This window comes from Chiloscyllium plagiosum, unplaced genomic scaffold (genome assembly GCF_037043375.1).
Source record: "Chiloscyllium plagiosum isolate Xiang-an unplaced genomic scaffold, Cpla_swu_hap1 HiC_scaffold_12, whole genome shotgun sequence".
In the NCBI taxonomy this organism is placed as follows: Eukaryota; Metazoa; Chordata; class Chondrichthyes; order Orectolobiformes; family Hemiscylliidae; genus Chiloscyllium; species Chiloscyllium plagiosum.
This window is the reverse complement of record NW_028270150.1, coordinates 85,993,810-86,014,309: the sequence shown is the minus strand read 5'-3', so window position 1 is coordinate 86,014,309 and position 20,500 is coordinate 85,993,810. Positions and strand designations below refer to the sequence as shown.

At 43.7% G+C, this 20,500-nt stretch overlaps 1 protein-coding gene across 1 annotated transcript in view; it reads left to right on the top strand.

Moving 5' to 3' along the window:
- The window catches only part of rnaseh2b (ribonuclease H2, subunit B), a 44,540-nt gene extending 37,151 nt beyond the window's left edge, over window positions 1-7,389 (top strand). Inside the window, exon 11 of the mRNA XM_043700431.2 lies at window positions 7,226-7,389. Coding sequence (XP_043556366.2) covers window positions 7,226-7,339 — 114 coding nt within the window. The 3' untranslated portion in view covers window positions 7,340-7,389. The remainder of the gene's footprint in view (window positions 1-7,225) is intronic.
- Window positions 7,390-20,500: the final 13,111 nt, after the last annotated feature.

Sequence of the window (20,500 nt, the reverse complement as noted above, 5' to 3'; positions counted from 1 at the left end):
CCATCCCGGCGCATGTAGCACTGTGCACACGTGTACAATTGATAGTCGCTGGTGAGAGTCAGAACAACGCACTGCTGACCGGGTTCACATGTAAAGTCGTCCTGCGTCCGTCGCTGGCTACTGGCCTCCCACCGCACCTCATGGCGGGCGACCGGTACCAGCGTCCAGGCCGTGATACCGATGCCCTGGAGTGGCCATCCGATCGCGAACATCGCCAATAGGAGTCGCAATCCCCATGACCACCCCATGTTCAAGGCGGAGGGTCAGCCTGCGGGTGCATAGCAATTACAACATTATTTAGGTCTCACGTAAGTAGCACTGGTTCGCCGGGACGTTTGCCCAGGTCGGGTCTCCGGGGTACATAATGGTGACCAGACTGTCCTTCCCCTGTGCTATGATTTCGGCCGGCCTGGGGGGGCCGGTCGTCTGGCGCACCCATACCTTGGCCCCCTTAGTGTCAGTAGACCCAAATCCCCCCGTCCCACGCTCAGTAACCGTAACGGGAGCTCCCATCTCTTCCACCGTTGTAAGGTTACATGGCTTAATGACCAATTGCGCTATTCTGTCCCCCTTCTGTATCACGTAAGGTTCAGCGGTGATGTTGACCAGGATCACCCCCAACTCCCCTTGGTAGTCTGCGTCAATTACGCCTGCCATCACATCAATCCCCTTTAGTGACAGTCCCGACCGCGGGAGGATATGCCCATAGGTTCCAGGGGGACAAATCAACCCTAACCCGGTCTTAATCACCGTAGGTTTCTGTTGGATCAAAGTCTGGGCAGTTAGTGCTCGTAGGTCCAGTCCAGCCGAAGCCGGCGTGGCCCTTACGGGAATATCAGCTTCCTCAGCGAACTTCCACATTTTAATAGGCTGAGTCTTTGGGGTATCACATACTCGTATCATCCTATTCAAGGGTGTTACCCCATTTCCTAATGGGCGGTTATTAATTTGTTTCACCACCCGAATTAGTTGCTTCCTCCAACCCGTTAAGTCATTGCAACCTCCTGCTTTTCGTAGTGAGGACTTCAGAAGCCCATTCATTCGTTCTATAAGTCCCGCAGCTTGTGGGTGATAGGGTACATGATAAACCCATTCCACGTGGTTATCGTGACCCCACTGCTTTACCGCCCTTCCTGTGAAATGGGAGCCATTGTCACTCTGGACCTGTATGGGCAATCCATAAAATTGTTCAATCAAATCTAAACATCGCAAGGTAGCCTGTTGATTGTTGTGACGACAGGGATGGGCTACCAAAACCCCAGACATAGTGTCCACAGCTGTACATATGTGGTTACATCCTTGTGAGGAGGGTAAGGGACCCACAAAGTCCATTTGCCAGCTCTGTCCCGGACCATCCCCCCGATGGATATGTCCCATCATGTGTTGGGGCACTCCCTGCCGCTGATGTTGACACTGCTCACACTGGTTTACTGCAGTCTTAACATCATCTACCATAAGATCTATTCCTCGGTCTCGAGCCCAGTGCAAGGTTCCTTGCACTCCCCAGTGCCCAGCCTTAAGGTGTGCCCATCTAGCTAGGTCCACTGAGGTGCCCCTTTGCACCATCATGGTTCGGACGATACCATCCACATATCGGTTATGTAGAGCTTCCACATCATTTCGAGAGGTATGGGCATCTACGTGGGTGATGTATATGACCAGGTATTGAGCTTTCTCCCATATATCTTCCCATAACTGTTTACCCCACACTTCCCTATTCTGGATCATCCACTGATTGGCCTGCCAAGTTGGCATCCATTGTGTCATGCCGTTAACCACTGACCACGAGTCAGAGAACAAACAAACTCCCATGACCCCTGCTTGCATGACTACCATATGCACTGCCTTTAATTCTGCCCACTGACTACTTTTTCCCTCCCCTAATTCTTCTAGGGTAGTGCCTTGTTTTGGGTTAAAGGCGGCAGCTTTCCATCTACGCTGTCCCGCTTTCCATTGGGCTGACCCATCTACGAACCAAGCCGTGGCTTGTTCATCCGGGGTCAGTTCATCATACCGTTTTCCCATCTTAACGGGTGATTCCTTGTATTCAATCACCTCAAACCGCTTTTCCCCTTCCTCAGGGGCCTCCGCCACTTGCTCATGTAGGACTGACACTCCTTTCTGTCCAGTCCGCACTCTCTCCAACACATACCATTTCCATTTAATGATGCTGCTCTCTTGGGCAGTTCCTATTCGGTGGGTAGTGGGGTCACTAAGTACCCACGGAAGAATAGGGATAGCTGTTCTCATGATCACTTCATGTCCAATGGTCAGGGCTTCGGTTTCCACCAAGCCCCAGTAGCATGCTAATAACTGTTTCTCAAAGGGGGTATACCGTTCCCCTGCCGGGGGTAATTTTCGGGACCAAAATCCCAGTGGCTTACGGGTCCTTTCCTGTTTTTGCCATAAGCTCCAATTGGCATAATCCCCCTGTGCTGAGACTTGCAGTTCTACAGGTCCTGACTGTATCTTTCCCAAGGATACAGCTTGCTGCATCGCTTGCTTGGCCATTTCAAATGCAGTTTGATGGACCTCCGTCCATTCGAACGCTGCCTTTTTCCTCGTAACTCGATACAAAGGTTTTAAAATTTGTCCTAAATGGGGAATATGCTGTCTCCAGAATCCGAATAACCCAATAAATTGCTGCACGTCCTTCTGGGTGTGAGGGACGGCAAAGACCTGAATCTTATTTTTAGCTTTCGCAGTGATTTCCCTTTCCCCCTTGTTCCACACGATTCCTAAGAATTTTACCGTTTGTGAGGGACCCTGGATTTTGGCTGGGTTGATCTCCCACCCATATCCTCGCATATGTTGAACCAGTTGGTCCAGCAATTCCTGAACCTGCTTCTGACTTGTCCCCTGTATCATCATATCGTCAATATAGTGCGAGATCATCACTTCGTCAGGCACTTTAAAGGCAGCCAAGTGTTCTGCAACTATCCGGTGGCAGATAGTAGGGCTATGCAGATATCCTTGGGGCAGTCGTGTGAACGTGAATTGTCTACCCTCCCAAGTGAATGCGAACTGTTCCTGCCTATCTTCGGGAATAGGAATTGTGAAGAAGGCATTAGCCAAATCAATTACTCCGTACCACACCCCTGGATGATGTTGGATTCGTCCTATAATAGTGACGGCATCCGGGACCGCTGCCGTCAAGGCCGGAGTGTGACGGTTTAGTTGCCGATAATCTACCGTCATCCGCCATGACCCATCGGCTTTATGTACGGGCCATAAGGGGTTATTCCACGCCGTGGTGCATGTCCTAAGCACTCCCGCTTCCAAATAATCCTTAATTGTGGCGGATATTTCTTTATGTCCGCCGGGAATCCTATACTGTCTAAGACTTATTACGCGATCGGCGATCGGGATGGGGAAGGGGTCCATCTTAACCTTTCCCACTAACACCGTCCTACAGCGCAAAGCCATTTTCGTGATTCCAAATTCAAACTTCCCTTGTTGGAGGTGAAGTGTTAAACCGGCCAGAATGTCCATTCCCAGGATCCATTCTCTAACCGGTGTAATGATAATTGAATAAGTTTTAATGGGCATTGTACCTATCTTTAGGGGCAATTGTACTGTTCTTCCTTCAATCAGATTACCTCCCAGCCCAACCAGCGTGACTGGGGTTCCTTTAAACTTATGGGGCGTCCCATAGATTAAGGTGGCCTCCGCCCCTGTGTCCACTAGAGCCATAACGGTTTGGACGGATTTGCGCCAATAGATAGTCAATGATACATGAGGTCGAATGTCGTCTGCTGACCATTGGCTCGTTTGTGGGCAAACCCTTGGGGCTTGGCCCGATTCCTATTGTTCCTCCCATTCATCTTCCCCAGACAGCACTGGGTAAAGACGTTTGCCTCGCCCTTCTTTGTTCTTGCCTTTCTTACTAGGTTTCCGGCCACGCCTATCCACTTTATAACACTCTCGGAGGGGAGGCCGTACCTCCTCCTCCTCCTCGTCCTCCGAGGATTCCCACCGCTGGGAAGTGGAAGTTCTACCCCTTCGAGGCTCATTAACAACCGGACCCCGTGTCTGACATTTTTGTGTTAGTAATTCCACTAGGTCTTCCATAGTGGGTCGGGACTCCGTCTCTACCCGGGACACCTTCAGTCCCTTTCGTCTGCATAAGTCTTTTAATTCCGGTGTAGGTAGGCCATCAATCTCCGATGCTGGGACCTGCGCCCGTATCAAAGCTTGCCACAAAGCACGCCGTGAGGGGCCTTGGTTACTTCCTTGATTAGGGTTTACTTTTCCCCCTGCCCGAGCCTCAGGGCGACGCCCCTCCGTGCCCCCCTGAGAAGCACGGGTTGTGGGTCCCCAATCCCCCAAACCACCCATCTCCCTCATCATACTACGGGCATCTCCTAGGGTTTCTCCCCGTCCACTCAACATTATGGTTAATAACAGTGGTTTATAATGGGGGGGGGCAGTCTTCACTAGATGGTCTCTAGTCTGTCTACTAACATTTGTGTTATCTACCTCGTCCAGCACTCCCAGCAACAGGGCATCCCGCACACACAAACGGGTTAGCCTCTGAACCCCTTCCTTAATCGTTGTCCAAGTTCCTTCCAAGGGGGGCCAATCGGACGGGAAGGGATACTGTTCGGCCACTGCCCTGGCATACATCCCAAATAGGGTCCCCATACTGCGATCTATTACCATATCCTTGGCTTGGTTGCGGTACCCCAGGTCTATGGCAGCATCCTTTGCTAATCCACCGAACTTGGGAGCATCCTGATAGTCTACCTGCACTTGTTGCCCCCCTTCCTCGAGGAGCCGAATTAGCCATAGCTCTAACGGCTCCCCAGGATTACGTCGGGTTTTCTGGGTGATAAACAGCACCTCATCGGTAGTGAAGTCTTCCGTTAATTCAGAGAATTCTGCGGGAGGCTGAGCCCGCGGTAATTCATGCATAATTGCCTCCCCTTGTTCATTCCGTATAGGGTTTCCTTTCTCATCTAACATTACCTCCCGTTGCACTGGGAGACGTCTCTGAACCTGCTTTCTCCTAACCACTGGTTTAGCTTGGAGTACGGGTGGGTCCTCTTCGTACTGATCATCTAAATCTCCCCAAATGTTCCCATCCCAATGATCGATATCCCACCGATCCCCGTTATTTAACTGGGCTACAAACGCCCGTACTTGTACCGGGTCCGGGGTTCGAGGGACCTTCCTTTTCTCTTTCCGTTTCTTAGCAGACAAATACATAATAGTTCGTCCTGCTAGTTCAGTTAATGCTGTCAATTCAGCTTTTAACTTCATAATTTCCTGCCTCAACATAGAGGCATCTCCCGAACTGAGTCCCTGCTCATGTTTCAGGAGGGCTAATTCTGCTTCAGCTTTTTGGCGCTTGTCTGACTGTTGTCTACAAGCCGCCGCACAGGCCCACATCCTCCGCTGTACCCCAGGCAATGGGTTCTTCGGCAGGACTGGGATCCTCTCAAGGGTGGACAGCAGCGACCCTGGGGTTCCTACGCCCTCGGCCTCCCAGTCCTCCGGTCGCCCCCCACCATTTCTCAAACAAACTGCCACGCCATGCCACGGCCCATGCCATCCCGGGACGGTCAGGACCTCCACAGTTTGTTCCTCTGGTTTCTTAGCCTTTTTCCAAAACATTGTTCTGTATCAAAATCTTTCCTCAATTGCGATTGATCCTGCCGGCTACGCCAAAATGTTTTAAAAAATTCTCAAGGTCAAGGACCAGGCTCGCAGGAAAGTAGTCTGACACAGAACAAACAGCCAAGAGGCGAGTCTGCTAGAATATAAGTGTTTTATTCCCCGCAGTGTCCCCACAACCAGTCTCGTACTTACAACGGGTCTGGCTTATACTCACTCTACATGTTACCAAAACTGGGAGCCGTCAGTTCTCGTAGAGCGGTTGCCAACAACCCACGCTCGGCGGTTAAACGTAACCCCGGAGCAGACTCTACCGAACTGGAGACTTCTCCAGCTGATATACCCTTTTCCAGATATAAACATTCATGTGAACAGCAGAGCAAGGCTAAAAAACACATTCCATTCTGGTTACATACAGATAAGAAGATTCACACGGGAAGGTGTATAACAAGATTCACACGGGACTAAGCGACACCTTCCATTTTCGGTTAGATTCACACATGTATTGGGACACAATTTTAACCCTTTCACCACATTCCACTGCTTGGCCCAATACATGTGTTGCATAATGATTCACACATGTATTGGGACATAATTTTACACCACACCCCTGCAATAAATTACAGATTCTAAACCCTTTTGTTCAGTAAAGATCAGATCGTCAAGTTATGACTTGTATGATTGTGAGAGTTGTTTGAAACTATGATGGGGTATAACATGAACGGTCATCAGGAAAGAAATGAGATGATTGAGAGAATGGGTTTAGAAGGTATCTGTCATCTTTGATCAATTTCCTGGAAACCTGTACTGAAAAAGTAACGAGGTAAAATGGATGATGTATTGGCCATCACTTCCCAATGGTATAAAAGAACATGGAGTATGTTCAGTAGTATTGTACTGGAATGATAATATAGCTGAAAGGGTTAAATTGTGAAGGTAGGTTGCAGAAACTATGGTTGTGTTACAATGAGTTTAGAATATTAAGGTATAATATTGTAGGAATTTGTTAGAGTAGCTACACAGAACCCCTCTTCTATTGTGGGGAAATCTAGGAAATGATCGCCATAAAAAGATGACAGTGACGACTCACAAGAGTGAAAGTTTGAACAGAAGGGGGAAAAGTGGTTTTAAAAATTCCTTTGTAATAGAAAGTTAAAGGAGGTTAAATATAGTTTTTGAAAACTATGACAGATTTGAAGATGCCAAATATTGAATTATTTTCTTTGCCAAAATCTTAACCAAGAAGATAGAGACTAGGTTTATCAATGAGAATTTTCCTTTTGCAAACAGTGCAGGAAGAGTATTCAAAGCTTTCTCATCGTTAGCTATTATGGCAGATACCTTCCTGTAACTTTATAGAAGGAAGTTAAGTATTTGAAAGGGGAGAGTATAAAATGATGTCGAAAATGGATGGGGTGACCGGATTGGAATGGTCAGTTCTGCAGTACGTGCTATAGCAAATATTTCCAAGAGCTGTGTTATGCAGAATACTTCCACTGACCCAGAAAACCCAGCATCAGCTGTTTGGTGTAATTCGATAAATAAAATCAACATTATTCTGAGCAGTTTGTTTTTTATTGTAGTACTGACTGTTGCTTTTTCTCCTCAGCCCTCCAAGATGACAGCTGCACAAAAATCTTTGGCAAAGGTTGACAAGAGTGGAATGAAAAATATCTCGGCTTTCTTTGCTTCAAAGAACAAAGCAGCTACAAAATCTACATAATGTTTTAGTGTATATTTCTTGTACGTTTTAAATAAAATTTAAAAAATGTTTTTGTTAAGTGTTTTTTTGTAAATTATTGCAGTGCCTGGCATTTTTGTATTTGAAAATAATAGAGACTGGTTTATTATTATTACCTAAATTTTACGATATTCCAGCTCGGGCAGATTTGTATACACAAAGCCCCTTCTTAGTGATTTGATTATATAGTATTAAAATATTCATGCCTTTTGAAGTGTCTCACGTAATCTCATTGTAACTCTCTGATAGTCGTAGTGTATGATTATAAACTGGGTTTTCACCTTACCTTACTGTTTTGAAGTCAGACAACTGGAGCACTACCTTGATTTTGCTCCCAGGAACCACGCGCCCATTTTTGTGACAGTGAATTTACATAATTTCTGATAAATCTTCAGTTTTACTGCATTTTCAAGAATATCCTGATTATGATGGGTGGGTTCCATTACCAAATGATCCACTCCCATGCATTGAAGCTTTCCCAATGCATTGCCAATAGTCGCTCCCATCCCTTGTTTATGTTGAGCTGATACTCAGTTCTCCTCCTCTTAATGGTTGAATATTTATCCACCTGTTTGAGCTGCTGGTGTAATAGCATTTACCACTGATTGAGTACATTTTAAAAAAAAGTATTGATTATTGGAAAATTGGATAGAAGTGCCCCTGTTTTCAAAATAGCATGATATACCCACCACCACCCACATTCCTATATTCCCCATTTTCCAGATTACGAGGTAGTAGTTCTAGATTCTCACATGAGGAAACATCCTTTTTTTGATCTACCTTCTGAAGCCATCTTGTAGTTTTCAATCAAGTTGTGCCTTATTTTTCTAAACACAGTGGAGACAAACCTAGCCTGTGAAGCCTTTCATCATAAGGCAGCACATTCATTTTAGGATTAGTCTAACACCCCTTTTCTGAATTCCTTCCAATGCATGTGGTCACTCCTATTAAATGAGTTGACCAAAACTGTGTACGGGACTCTACCACTATCTGTATAACTGAAGTATAACCTCCCAATGTTTTCCGTCCAATTCATCTTGCAATAAGTGATAACATTATTCACTTTCCTAGTTACAAATTGTACTTGCATGGTAAACTTTTATAATTCCTTGTACACCTAGTTCCTCTGGCCATTGCATCTCGGAGCTTGACAATCTTGTATCCTTTAGATAATATTTTTTTAAATTTTTCCTGCCAGAATGGACAATCTCATGTTTTCCTGTGTTACACTCCATTTGCAGTCTCCTGGGCCTCTTGCTTTTTCTATTATAGACTCCCAGGCCTTTTGGCCATAATCATCCATGCTAACCAGGTTTCCTAAACTGAACTAGTCCTATTTGGTTTTGCCCATATCCCTCTGAACCTTTCCTGTCCATGTACTTGTCCAAATGCCTGAAATGTTAACCTGTCTATATTATTTTGTAACCTCCTTATGTACTCTTAGCCACTATTTATCTTTGTCATCAGCAAACCAAGCAACCATATATTGGTCCCCTTCATCCAAATTGTTCATATAAATCGTAAAATGTTTTAAAGTTTTGCAGTGATCCCTGCGGCAACTGCTTATTGCATCTTGCCAGTCGGGAAATGATGCATTTATGCTGACTGGCTAGCCAACAGGAAACAATCTTCTATCCACGTCAATATGTAAACCCCCTTTACTAAGAGCCCTTAAAAGTTCTGTAATAACCTTTGATGTGGTATCTGATAATGCCTTTTGGAAAACCATGTACAGTATATTTCCCAATTCTTCCTTATCCACAGCCCTGTGTTACTTATCCAAAGTAATGCAGCACATTAGGTTAAGTGTGATTTTCCTGTATTGCCTGATTACCATGAACTTTTCTAAGTGTTGTGGTATTAATTCTGTAACAATTGGATCTAACATTTTTAGCTTTCTCTTGTACTCTTAATATTTTTCTCATTAATTTTTTAATCATTCTGTATTCTTTTTATTCCATCCAGTCTTCTAACCTGCTACCTGTCATTGCACAAAGACGTGCTTTTTCTTTAAGTTTGATACTATCTTTAAGTGTTTTGGTTGACCATTGATGTTGTTGAACCCCTTCAAACGCTCCCTTCTCACTGGAATCCATATATTTTGGGTAGTCTGGCACTGAACCTCAAATTGCCAAATCCAGAGATTATTGCCTTTGAGTTCTCTTCTTAATTTGGTGCCTAGATCATTATTCTGACCAAGCAGAACCTCTTTGCTTATCCTGCCTATTCTGTCAGTGTTTACAGGGACCAAACAATCAAATTTTCCCTTGCGCACTTTCAATCTCTTTCACTTCCAAGAGAAAGCATATTTGATCATGGTGGCAAGAAATTAACCATCTCACACAATGACAGCGGAGACTTGATAAACTTACTGAAGAAAATATTTTCCACAAATGGGATTCCAGATGACATTGTTTCAGATAATAGTGTGGTGAATGAAAGCTTTAAAAAATTCATAACAGAATCTGGCATGGATTGTATAATTATTAGTTCTGCTTTTCATCCATATTCCAGTGAAGAAGCTGGTCAGACCAAATTACTGCAGATGTTGAAATCTGTACTGAAAACAAAAAGTGCTGGGGATCATAGCTGGTCAGGCAGCATCCATGGAGAGAGAGCAAAGTAACGTTTCAAATTTAAATGACCTTTCATCACAGCTCTGATGAAGAGTCATCTAGACTCCAACCGTTAGTTTGCTGTCTCTCTGAAGAAGCTGGTAGAGTAGTGAAAACCACAAAATGTTAGGGACTGAGAGGAGTGATCAGTTTCATTGATGTACAGCATAACACCCTTGGGTAATGTATATTTGCCAGCAGACAGATTTGTGCCCAAAGGCTAAAAACTCAAATTCCGTTTACAGCAAAACCTCAAACCAAATGCCACATCTCAAGACCACAAGGGAATAAGAATAATGGGAATGATCAAAAGAGAGGAACCGGTGTAATTCCAGGCATAAAACAAAGGCTTTTTATCAACTTTGGTAACAGTTCCAAAGGTGTGGATCAGGGATAAGTCTCAGTCCTCAAATGGAAGAGCAGCTATGTTTTTGTATTGTTGAACTGTATTAGAAACATTCAGAAGGAACAGAAAAACCTTATTATTACTCGATGCAGCAAGGGTGAGTAAGTTATAACAATGACAAACTTTAGGCTAGTGAAAAAAGGACTAGTTGACTTCCCCAATCTCCTCCGACACCATGCACACCATGATTGGCCCTAATCTTTCTCTAGTCATTCTTTTATTCCTGATATACCTATAGAAAGCTTGAGGATTTTCCTTGATCGTATCTCCCAATGACTTCTCATGTCCCCTCCTGGCTCTTCTTAGCTCTCTCTTTAGGTCTTTCCTGGCTAACTTGTAACTCTTAAGCGCCCTAACTGAGCCTTCACATCTCATCCTAACATAAGCCTCCTTCCTCTTGACAAGAAATTCAACTTCTTTAGTAAACCACAGCTCCCTCACTCGACCACTTCCTCCCTGCCTAACAGGTTGTCAAGGGCACATAGTAGCTGTTCCTTAAATAAGCTCCATATTTCAATTGTACCCATCCCCTACAGTTTCCTTCCCCATCCTATTCATACTAAATCTTGCGTAATCACACCATAATTACCTTTCCCCCAGCAATAACTCTTGCCCTGAGTTATATACTTATCCCTTTCCATTACTAAAGTAAACACAACCGAATTGTATTCACTATCACCAAAGTGCTCGCCTACCTCCAAATCTAACACTCAGCCAGGTTCATTACCCAGTACCAAGTCCATTGTGGCCTCGCCCCTTGTTGGCTTGTCCACATACTGTGTCATCCTGCACACATGGGACAAAAACTGACTCATCTAAAGTACTCGAACTATTATATTTCCAGTCAATATTTGGAAAGTTAAAGTCCCCCATAACAACTACCCTGTTACTCTCGCTCCTATTCAGAATAATCTTTGCTATCCTTTCCTCTACATCCCTGGAACTATTCAGAGGCCTATAGAAAACTCCTAACAGGATGATCTCTCCTTTCCTATTTCTAACCTCAGCCCATAATACCTCAGTAGATGAGTCCTTAAATATCCTTTCTGCCACCGTAATACTGTCCTTGACTAACAATGCCCCATCTCTCCCTCTTTTACCATCTTCTCTGTTCTTACTAAAACATCTAAATCCCAGAACCTGCAACAGCAATTCCTGTCCCTGCTCTATCCATGTCTCTGAAATGGCCACAACATCAAAGTCCCAGGTACCAACCCACGCTGCAAGTTCACTCACCTTATTCCAGATGCTCTTGATGTTGGAGTAGATACATTTCAAACAACTTTCCTGCTTGCTGGTGAACTCTTGCGACCTTGAAACCTCCTTTCGGACCTTACCACACTCAACCTCCAGAATACTGGAACAACAATTTAAGTTCCCATCCCCCTGCTGAATTAGTTTAAACCCTCCTGAAGAGCATTAGCAAATACCCTCGGGATATTGGTGCCACTCTGGTTCAGGTGTAGACTATCCTGTTTGTAAGTATATCAGGAATAAAAGAATGACTGGAGAAGGATTAGGGCCAATCAAGGATAGTAGTGGGAAGTTGTGTGTGGAGTCCGAGGAGGTAGGGTAGGCGCTAAATGAATATTATTTCATCAGTATTCACACTGGAAAAAGACAACATTGTCAAGGAGAATACTGAGATACAGGCTACTAGACTAGACAGGATTGAGGTTCACAAGGAAGAGGTGTTAGAAATTCTGGAGGGTGTGAAAATAGATAATTCCCCTGGGCCGGACGGGATTTATCCTAAGATTCTCTGGGAAGCCAGGGAGGAGATTTCAGAGCCTTTGGCTTTGATCTTCATGTCATCATTGTCTACAGGAATAGTGCCAGAAGACTGGAGGATAGCAAATGTTGTTCCCTTGTTCAAGAAGGGGAGTGGAGACAACCCTGGTAATTATAGACCAGTGAGCCTTACTTTGGTTGTAGGTAAAGTGTTGAAAAAGGTTGTAGGAGAAAGGATTTATAATCATCTAGCAAAGAATAAGTTGATTAGGGATAGTCAACAAGGTTTTGTGAAGGGTATGTCGTGCCTCACAAATCTTATTGAGTTCTTTGAGATGGTGACCAAACAAGTGAATGAGGGTAAAGGGTTGATGTGGTGTATATCTGCAGGCTCCCTGCCTCTATTCCTGATGAAGGGCTTTTGCCCGAAACGTCGATTTTCCTGCTCCTCGGGCGCTGCCTGACCTGCTGTGCTTTTCCAGCACCGCTCTAATCTAAACTCTGGTTTCCAGCATCTGCAGTCCTTGTTTTTACCTATAGATTTCAGTAAGGCATATGATAAGGTGCCCCACGATGGGCTATTGCATAAAACATGGAGGCGTGGCTTGAGGGTGATTTAGAAGCTTGGATCAGAAATTGGCTGTTTTGTTAGAGAGAAGGTTGAGAGGTGACTTAATTGAGACATTTAAGATAATCAGAGGGTTGGATAGGGTTGACAGTGAGAGCATTTTTATTCAGATGGTGATGACTAGCATGAGGAGACATAGCTTTAATTTGAGGGGCAATAGATATAGGACAGATGTCAGAGGTGGCTTCTTTACTCAGAGTAGTAGGTGCGTGGAATGCACTGCCCGCATCAGTAGTAGACTTGCCAAGTTTAAGGGTATTTAAATGGTCAATTGATAAACATATAGATGAAAATGAAAGAGTGTAGGTTAGATAGGCTTCAGATTGGTTCCACAGGTCGGTGCACCATTGAGGGCCTGTGCTGTGCTGTAATGTTCTATGGTCCAGTTCTGCATTTTTCCCTTCCATGTATCGAGACAATTCTGTTTTGAAAGACACTGAGCGATACAGGCAGCAAATTGTGCTCAGAGGTTTCCTCAATCCTTTCATTCCTAAGGATTAATTTAGAAGTTGCATTCTAAAAAGAGTCTATATTACTGTAAGCCTCCTCTACTTGAGTAGTAATACCAATTCTATGATCTTGTTGTGTTCCTACATCCCTTCAACCCCTAATCTTCAACTACCTTTCTAACCTTTTCTTAAATGTTGGCATGCCTTTTGGTTCAAGTACTATTTGTAGCAATGCGTTCCACAGCCTCTCAGTTCTTTTAAAAATGTATCTCCTGTGCTCAGATGATACCTCTTATAATAACCAAAAACTAACATACACGCTATTGGCTTTGCCTGTCTAGATTTGTCAGTTTTGCTGCAAACTAATTTTCTTGTAAGTATTGATTTACCATATTATGTGTTGCCCTTAGATGGTATTTGTGTTTTTAAATCTCAATACCTTGTGGTTTTATATTTTACCAGAACATCTGTCTAGAAGATTAGTGGTTGAAGGGATGTAGGAACACAACAAGATCATAGAATTAGTGTTACGACTCAAGTACAGGAGGACTACAGTAATATGGACTCTCTTTAGAATGCAACTTTTAAGCTCTGGAGTTACCTCCCTTATCCTCCATGTCTACATTTTCTAGTTTATAATGATCTTTTAAAACCTAATTAATTGGATAGTCATTTCATGCAAAAACTGAGTGAGAGGCAGTGGTTGTGAGTCGTGCATTCTGTTTTCGAGCTCTGATGAATGCCTGAGGATCTGAAATGATTTCTTTTCAGTCTCATTCAATCCTGTGTTCTTATGAAATTGAGAATTTAGAGCACCTTTGGACTCTCTGAAAGGAAACACCAGTTTTCCCAAGTAGTAGTATTTGGCAACTGTCTCTATCTGTTGCTCCATTGTACCAAGGTCTTTTCCCCAAGCTTTTGCCACCTGTCCTAATATCTCCTTATACAGCCATGTGGCAATTGTTGCCCTGAATGTGCTCCTATGAAGCTGTTTGGGTCATTATAATATCTTAAGGGAGTTATGCAATTATAAGTTGTTGCTGTAAAATAGTTTCGAAGGTCACCACAAAAATTCGTCAACACTAATTTTTTTTAAATTGGGCTGCTTTGAATCGTGGTCTCCAGCTAATTCTTCTTACATTTGTTGTGTTTCCCTCTAGATGGCAGTGCAGAGCCGTCTTCAAAAGAAAGTGCAATGCTGAGCTGGAGCATTGATTTTAATATGATGCAGGATCTGCATTAACAGACTTAAAGCAATGACAGAATCATTTCTCTGGTTACTCTTCACTTTCAGAGGGATTTCCTAAATTTCCTCTGGCTTGTTGACTGTCACGTTCCAGTTTTCATCTCAATGTTGAAACAATTCTGACTTTCTGAGTGATCTACCACCTGATGTGTGACAGTGCTGCATTGACTAACTATAGCAGTCGTGTCGTAGAGTCATAGAGATGTACTACACGGAAACAGACCCTTCGTTCTAACTTGTCCATGCCAACCAGATATCCCAACCCAATTTAGTCCCACCTGCCAGCACCCACCCCATATCCTTCCAAACCCTTCGTATTCATATACCCATCCAGATGCCTTTTAAATGTTGCAATTGTACCAGCCTCCACCACTTCCTCTGGCAGCTCATTCCATACATGCACCACCCTCTGCGTGAAAAAGTTGCCCCTTAGGTCTCTTTTATATCTTTTCCCTCTCACCCTAAACCTATGCCCTCTAGTTCTGCACTCCCCCACCCCAGAGAACAGACCTTGTCTAATTACCCTATCCATGCCCCTCATGACTTAATAAACTTCTATAAGGTCACCCCTCACCCTCCGACGCTCCAGGGAAAACAGCCCCAGCTTACTCAACCTCTCCCTATAACTCAAATCCTCCAACCCTGGCAACATCCTTGTAAATCTTTTCTGAACCCTTTCAAGTTTCACAACATCTTTCTGATAGGATGGAGACCAGAATTGCACACAATATTCCAACAGTGACCTAACCAACTCCTGTACTCAGTATTCTGACCAATAAAGGAAAGCATACCAAACGCCTTCTTCACTATCCTATCTACCTGTGACTCTTCTTTCAAGGAGCTATGAACCTGCACTCCAAGGTCTTTTTGTTCAGCAACACTCCTGCTTAAGAAGGGTGGTAAGGACAAGGCAGGGAATTATAGACCAGTGAGCCTGATGTCAGTGCTGGGCAACTTGTTGGAGGGAATCCTGAGGGACAGGATGTACATGTATTTGGAAAGGCAAGGACTGATTAGGGATAGTCAACATGGCTTGGTGCGTGGGAAATCATGTCTCACAAACTTGATTGAGTTTTTGAAGAAGTAACAAAGAGGATTGATGAGGGCAGAACGGTAGACGTAATCTATATAGACTTCAGTAAGATGTTCAGCAAGGCTCCCCATGGGAGACCAGTTAGCAAGGTTAGATCTCTCGGACTACAGGGAGAACTAGCCATTTGGTACATAACTGGCTCAAAGGTAGAAGACAGAGGGTGGTGGTGGAGAGTTGTTTTTCAGACTGGAGACCTGTGACCAGTGGAGTGCCACAAGGATCGGTACTGGGTCCGCTACTTTTCATCATTTATATAAATGATTTGGATGTGAGCATAAGAGATATAGTTAGTAAGATTGCAGATGACACCAAGATTGGAGCTGTAGTGGACAGTGAAGTGGGTTACCTCAGATTACAACGGGATTTTGATCAGATGGGCCAATGGACTGAGAAGTGGCAGATGGTGTTTAATTTAGATGAATGCGAGATACTGCATTTTGGAAAAGCAAATCTTAGCAGGACTTATACACTTAATGGTAAGGTCCTAGGGAGTGTTGCTGAACAAAGAGACCTTGGAGTGCAGGTTCATAGCTCCTTGAAAGTGGAGTCGCAGGTAGATAGGATAGTGAAGAAGGCGTTTGGTATGCTTTCCTTTATTGGTCAGAGTATTGAGTACAGGAGTTGGGAGGTCATGTTGCCATAGAGATGTACAGCATGGAAACAGACCCTTCGGTCCAACTCATCATGGTAAACATATATCCTAAGTTATTCTAGTCCCATTTGCCAGTAATTGCCCGATATCCCACTAAACCCTTCCTATTCATGTACCCATCCAGATGCCTTTAAATGTTGTAATTGTACCAGCCTTCATCACTTCCTCTGGCAGCTCATTCCATGCACATACCACCCTCTGCATGAAAACGTTGCCCCTTAGATCTCTTTTATATCTTTCCCCTGTCTCACCCTAAACTTATGCCCTCTGGATCTGGACTCCCAATCCAGGGAAAAGACCTTGTCTATTTATCCTTTCCATGCCCGTCATGATTTAATAAACCTCCATAAGGTCACCCCTCAGTCTCTGACGCTCCAGGGAAAATAGCCCCAGCTTATTCAGCCTCACCCTATAGGTCAAACCCTCCAACCCTGGCAGCATCCTTGTAAATCTTTTCTGAACCCTTTCAATTTTCACAGCATCCTTCCAATACGTTGCTAGGTTTATAGAAACTAAGACCAGGAGTAGGTAATTCAAGCCTGATCCACCATTCAATATGGTCTTAGCTGGTCCTTGTCTCAGTGGTATATTCTCACTTTCATCTCATACCCATTGACGCATTTAAAATCTAAATATTTATTGTTTCTCTTTCCTGAATATATTTAGTGACTTGGCCTCCACAGCCTTCTGTAGTACAGAGCTCTAGAGGTTCACCAACACTGAATAAATGTTTCCAGATCTCTGTCCAAAATGGCCTACCCTGTATCCTAAGACTATGTTCCCTGGTTGTAGACTCCCCAATCAGGGAAACATCCTCCCTGCATGTAGTCTATTCCAGCATTATTAGGGCTTTATACATTTCAATCGGATCCCCTTTCATCCTTCTAATCCCAGGCCCAGTCCATCTCCCCTCATCGGGCAGTCCTGCCATTCCCAATATGAGCCGAGTAAACCTATGCTCCACACAGTCCATAAGAAGTATATCCTTTAAGGGTGAGTTATAGTCTCTATCAATAGTCCTGCCTGAAACTGATAACATGTGGATGCAGTGTTGCAGTAGAATCCATATTAATTTTAATGAGGAACTGAATAAATATTTTTAAAAGAAAAATCACTTAGGGTGTACAGACAGAGGAAAGGAGCTGTGTTGGTATGGATTTAACAGTGACCCCTTTCTGTACTGTAAAATTGGATGATTAGTTTTGGAGAATATATTTTTGTTTCATACTTGCTTTAAATTTAAATAAAAGCTTTTAATGTTTTGATGACGATAACAAATGATAATATTTTTGTGTAGCTACTTGTTGTGATATAGAATACACTACCTCAAGGCTGATGGAAGCAGATTCAATCGATGTATTTAAAATGGAATGCGACCTGTATGGAAACAGGGAAGAATGGGCCCTGCTATAAGGAAAGAGTAGGGGGCGGAAGTAATTGAATAATTATCTCGAAGAATTGGTGTGAGCACTATGGGCTGATGGATTTATTCCTGTGATTTCATGGTAGTGTTTTTTATCTGCACAAGAAGATTGTTGGTGGAAACCCTTCAGTATAAATAATGAGTTAGTGAAGGTTATGAAACGGTAAAGGAGCTGGGGAAGAATTAGTCCCAATTTTCATAGAATCTTAGAATCCCTACAGTGTGGAAGCAGGCCATTCAGGTCATCGAATCCACACATTGACCCTCTGAAGAGCATCCCACCTAGAGCCAGCCCTCTACCCTATCCCTGTAACCCTGCATTTCCCAGGATTAATCCATGTGGCCTGTAAACCCCTGGACACTATGAGCAATTAAACATGGCCAATCCACCTAACGTGCATATCCTTGGACCGTGGAAGGAACCCAGAGGAAACCCATGCAGACACGGGGAGAACATGTGCATTCCACACAGACAGTCACCCAAAGCTGAAATCACACTAGGGCCCCTGATGCTGTGAGGTAGCAGTACTAACCACTGGGCCACCATGCCACCCAATTTTAAAACGTGATGACAGAGCTGGTTGGAAGATATTGAACAAAACCTGCTCCTTGCAGCCCATCTCAAATCACTTTACACGATAGGGATGGCTTGATTCATTCCCATGTACAGACAAAGCTGGACTGTGAAGACTATTTAGTCCATCTAGCCTAACCTATATAACTATGATACTTGGTACATTGAGATATATGAACTTCCAACTCCACCCAAAATTTGCGACTTCCTTGGAAAAGATAGGAAAAAAATACAGACCAATTTGGGGAAAATATTCTGGGAACTTGCGCTCCCTTCAGTGGTCAACAAGGCTAATCTGACGCAGTTTAACTTGGGGGCTAAGGTGAACTTGAGTTCACTGCATGAGCCAGCAGGATAACTGGTTGGCATTAATGAGTTGGACCGAAGGGTCTGTTTCCATGCTGTACATTCCATCCCATAGTTCAAGTGTCTGTTGCTAAAGAGCAACCTTCTGATATTTAATTGGAATCTGACCTCAGACATCTTGAAATTCTGACACCTGGTCCTCAGTAATTGATGGAATTGGAGCAAATTGCCAAATGGAGCATCAGCCTTCCTCACAATAAACCACAATGAGATTTCACTGATAACTGAAAAGTGTAGAACCTCAGCTCTTTTGAGCTACCTTGACAATTTAAGACGTTTTAAACTGGAAACAAATATAGTGGACTCCATCTTTTCTGAAGACTGTAAAGGAGTGATGAATGCAAAAAAAAAATCATCTTTTTCGTTAATCAAGAGGAATGGATATCGGATATTCAGCAGATTTGGATAGATGTTGTACTAGTGTGGAAAAGTTTCAGAAGATACACTTTGATTGGAATCATTCTAAGTGCAGTGTTTTTTGGTTGTCTGTGAGGGTGTAGTTAGTCTTACCTGAACAAATAATGGCATTTACAGCTCGGAGCTGCTGTGGAGAGTTATGACAATATGTTTGTGTGATTCCCAGCGGATATTTTGACAAAGAGATAAATTTTGCTGCACGGAACCCAAACACAGAAGGGTTTAATGAGCTCTACAGATGCCAATAAGTGCGAAGAAAATTAATTTCCTAGCGTTGGTGTTTTTACATTCTGTCAGGCTTTACAAAATGCTCTTCTACTGTGCAGGCATTTCAGGGCCTAAGTGCTCTGGGCTAATCAACCACGGAGCTATCACAGAATGATATTGATTCCCCTTAACCATCCACTTTCTGCAGGTGGGAGTGGACAGATCAATAGTCAGAGATTAGGATTGAGTTTCCTTTTCTGAACACGGAGACCTTCCCCAGCAGATACCTGGGAGCAGAACTGCCTGAAAGTTCCTCTGCTAGCCATTCACCATCCTGACTTTGAAATATATCGCCGTTCCTTCAGTGCCACTGGGTCAAAATCCTGGAATTGTGGGTCAACCCACATTGCACGGACCGCAGCAGTTCAAGAAGGCAGCTCACCACCACCTTTTCAAGGGTGACTAGAGGTGGGCAATAAATATGGGCCCAGCCAGTGGCACCCACATTCCTGAATAAATTTAAAAAAAGCTCCTCAGAAGTTCCAGCCCAGAAATATCCATTCACAGTTCAAGGGTGGATGTGAGAGTAAAGGGAGAACAAATTGGGTCAGTACTACCCTTCCTTTAAAATTTCATTAGTGGGTCTGTAGTCACTGGATCAACAGAACTTTTCAAGGCTAATACTGATAGCTTTGTGTAAGTTAAGAGTATTAAAGGATCTAGGGAAATAGTGGATAAGTTAATCAGAGGTATAGATCAACTTTGAATGGTGGAACAGGTTGGAGGGGCTGAACGAGCCGGATCTATTGCATAAAGGTTAGCCTAAAGTTAATGGTGAGAGCTTACCTTTGTTGAAATGTGGAGTGGAAGATTTTCTGTTACTCTTGTCCATACAGAATGTGTTTACAGATTTCATACCCCATTAATGGTGCACAGCCTCCCAGTACAAAGCATTAATAATTGGAAAACAAAAGAAAATAGAGCAAAGCTCCAGAGGAAACAGTGATAAGCACAGGAACAAGCCAGTATTGATTGCCCATTACAGAAGCGTCCCTGAAGACGTCTTGGAACTTTGTTCAATTTAGCTGCTGGTTTGAATAGTTGGGGTCGAATTGACCTCAATGCTGGGTTTGGACTTTGTTACCCTCAGTGTGGGTTTTAAATTCCTCACATAGAGTCACAGAGTCATAGAGATGTACAGCATGGAAACAGACCTTTCGGTTCAACCCGTCCATGCTGACCAGATATCCCAACCCAATCTAGTCCCACCTGCCAGCACCCGGCCCATATCCCTCCAAACCCTTCCTATTCACATAACATCCAAATGCCTCTTAAA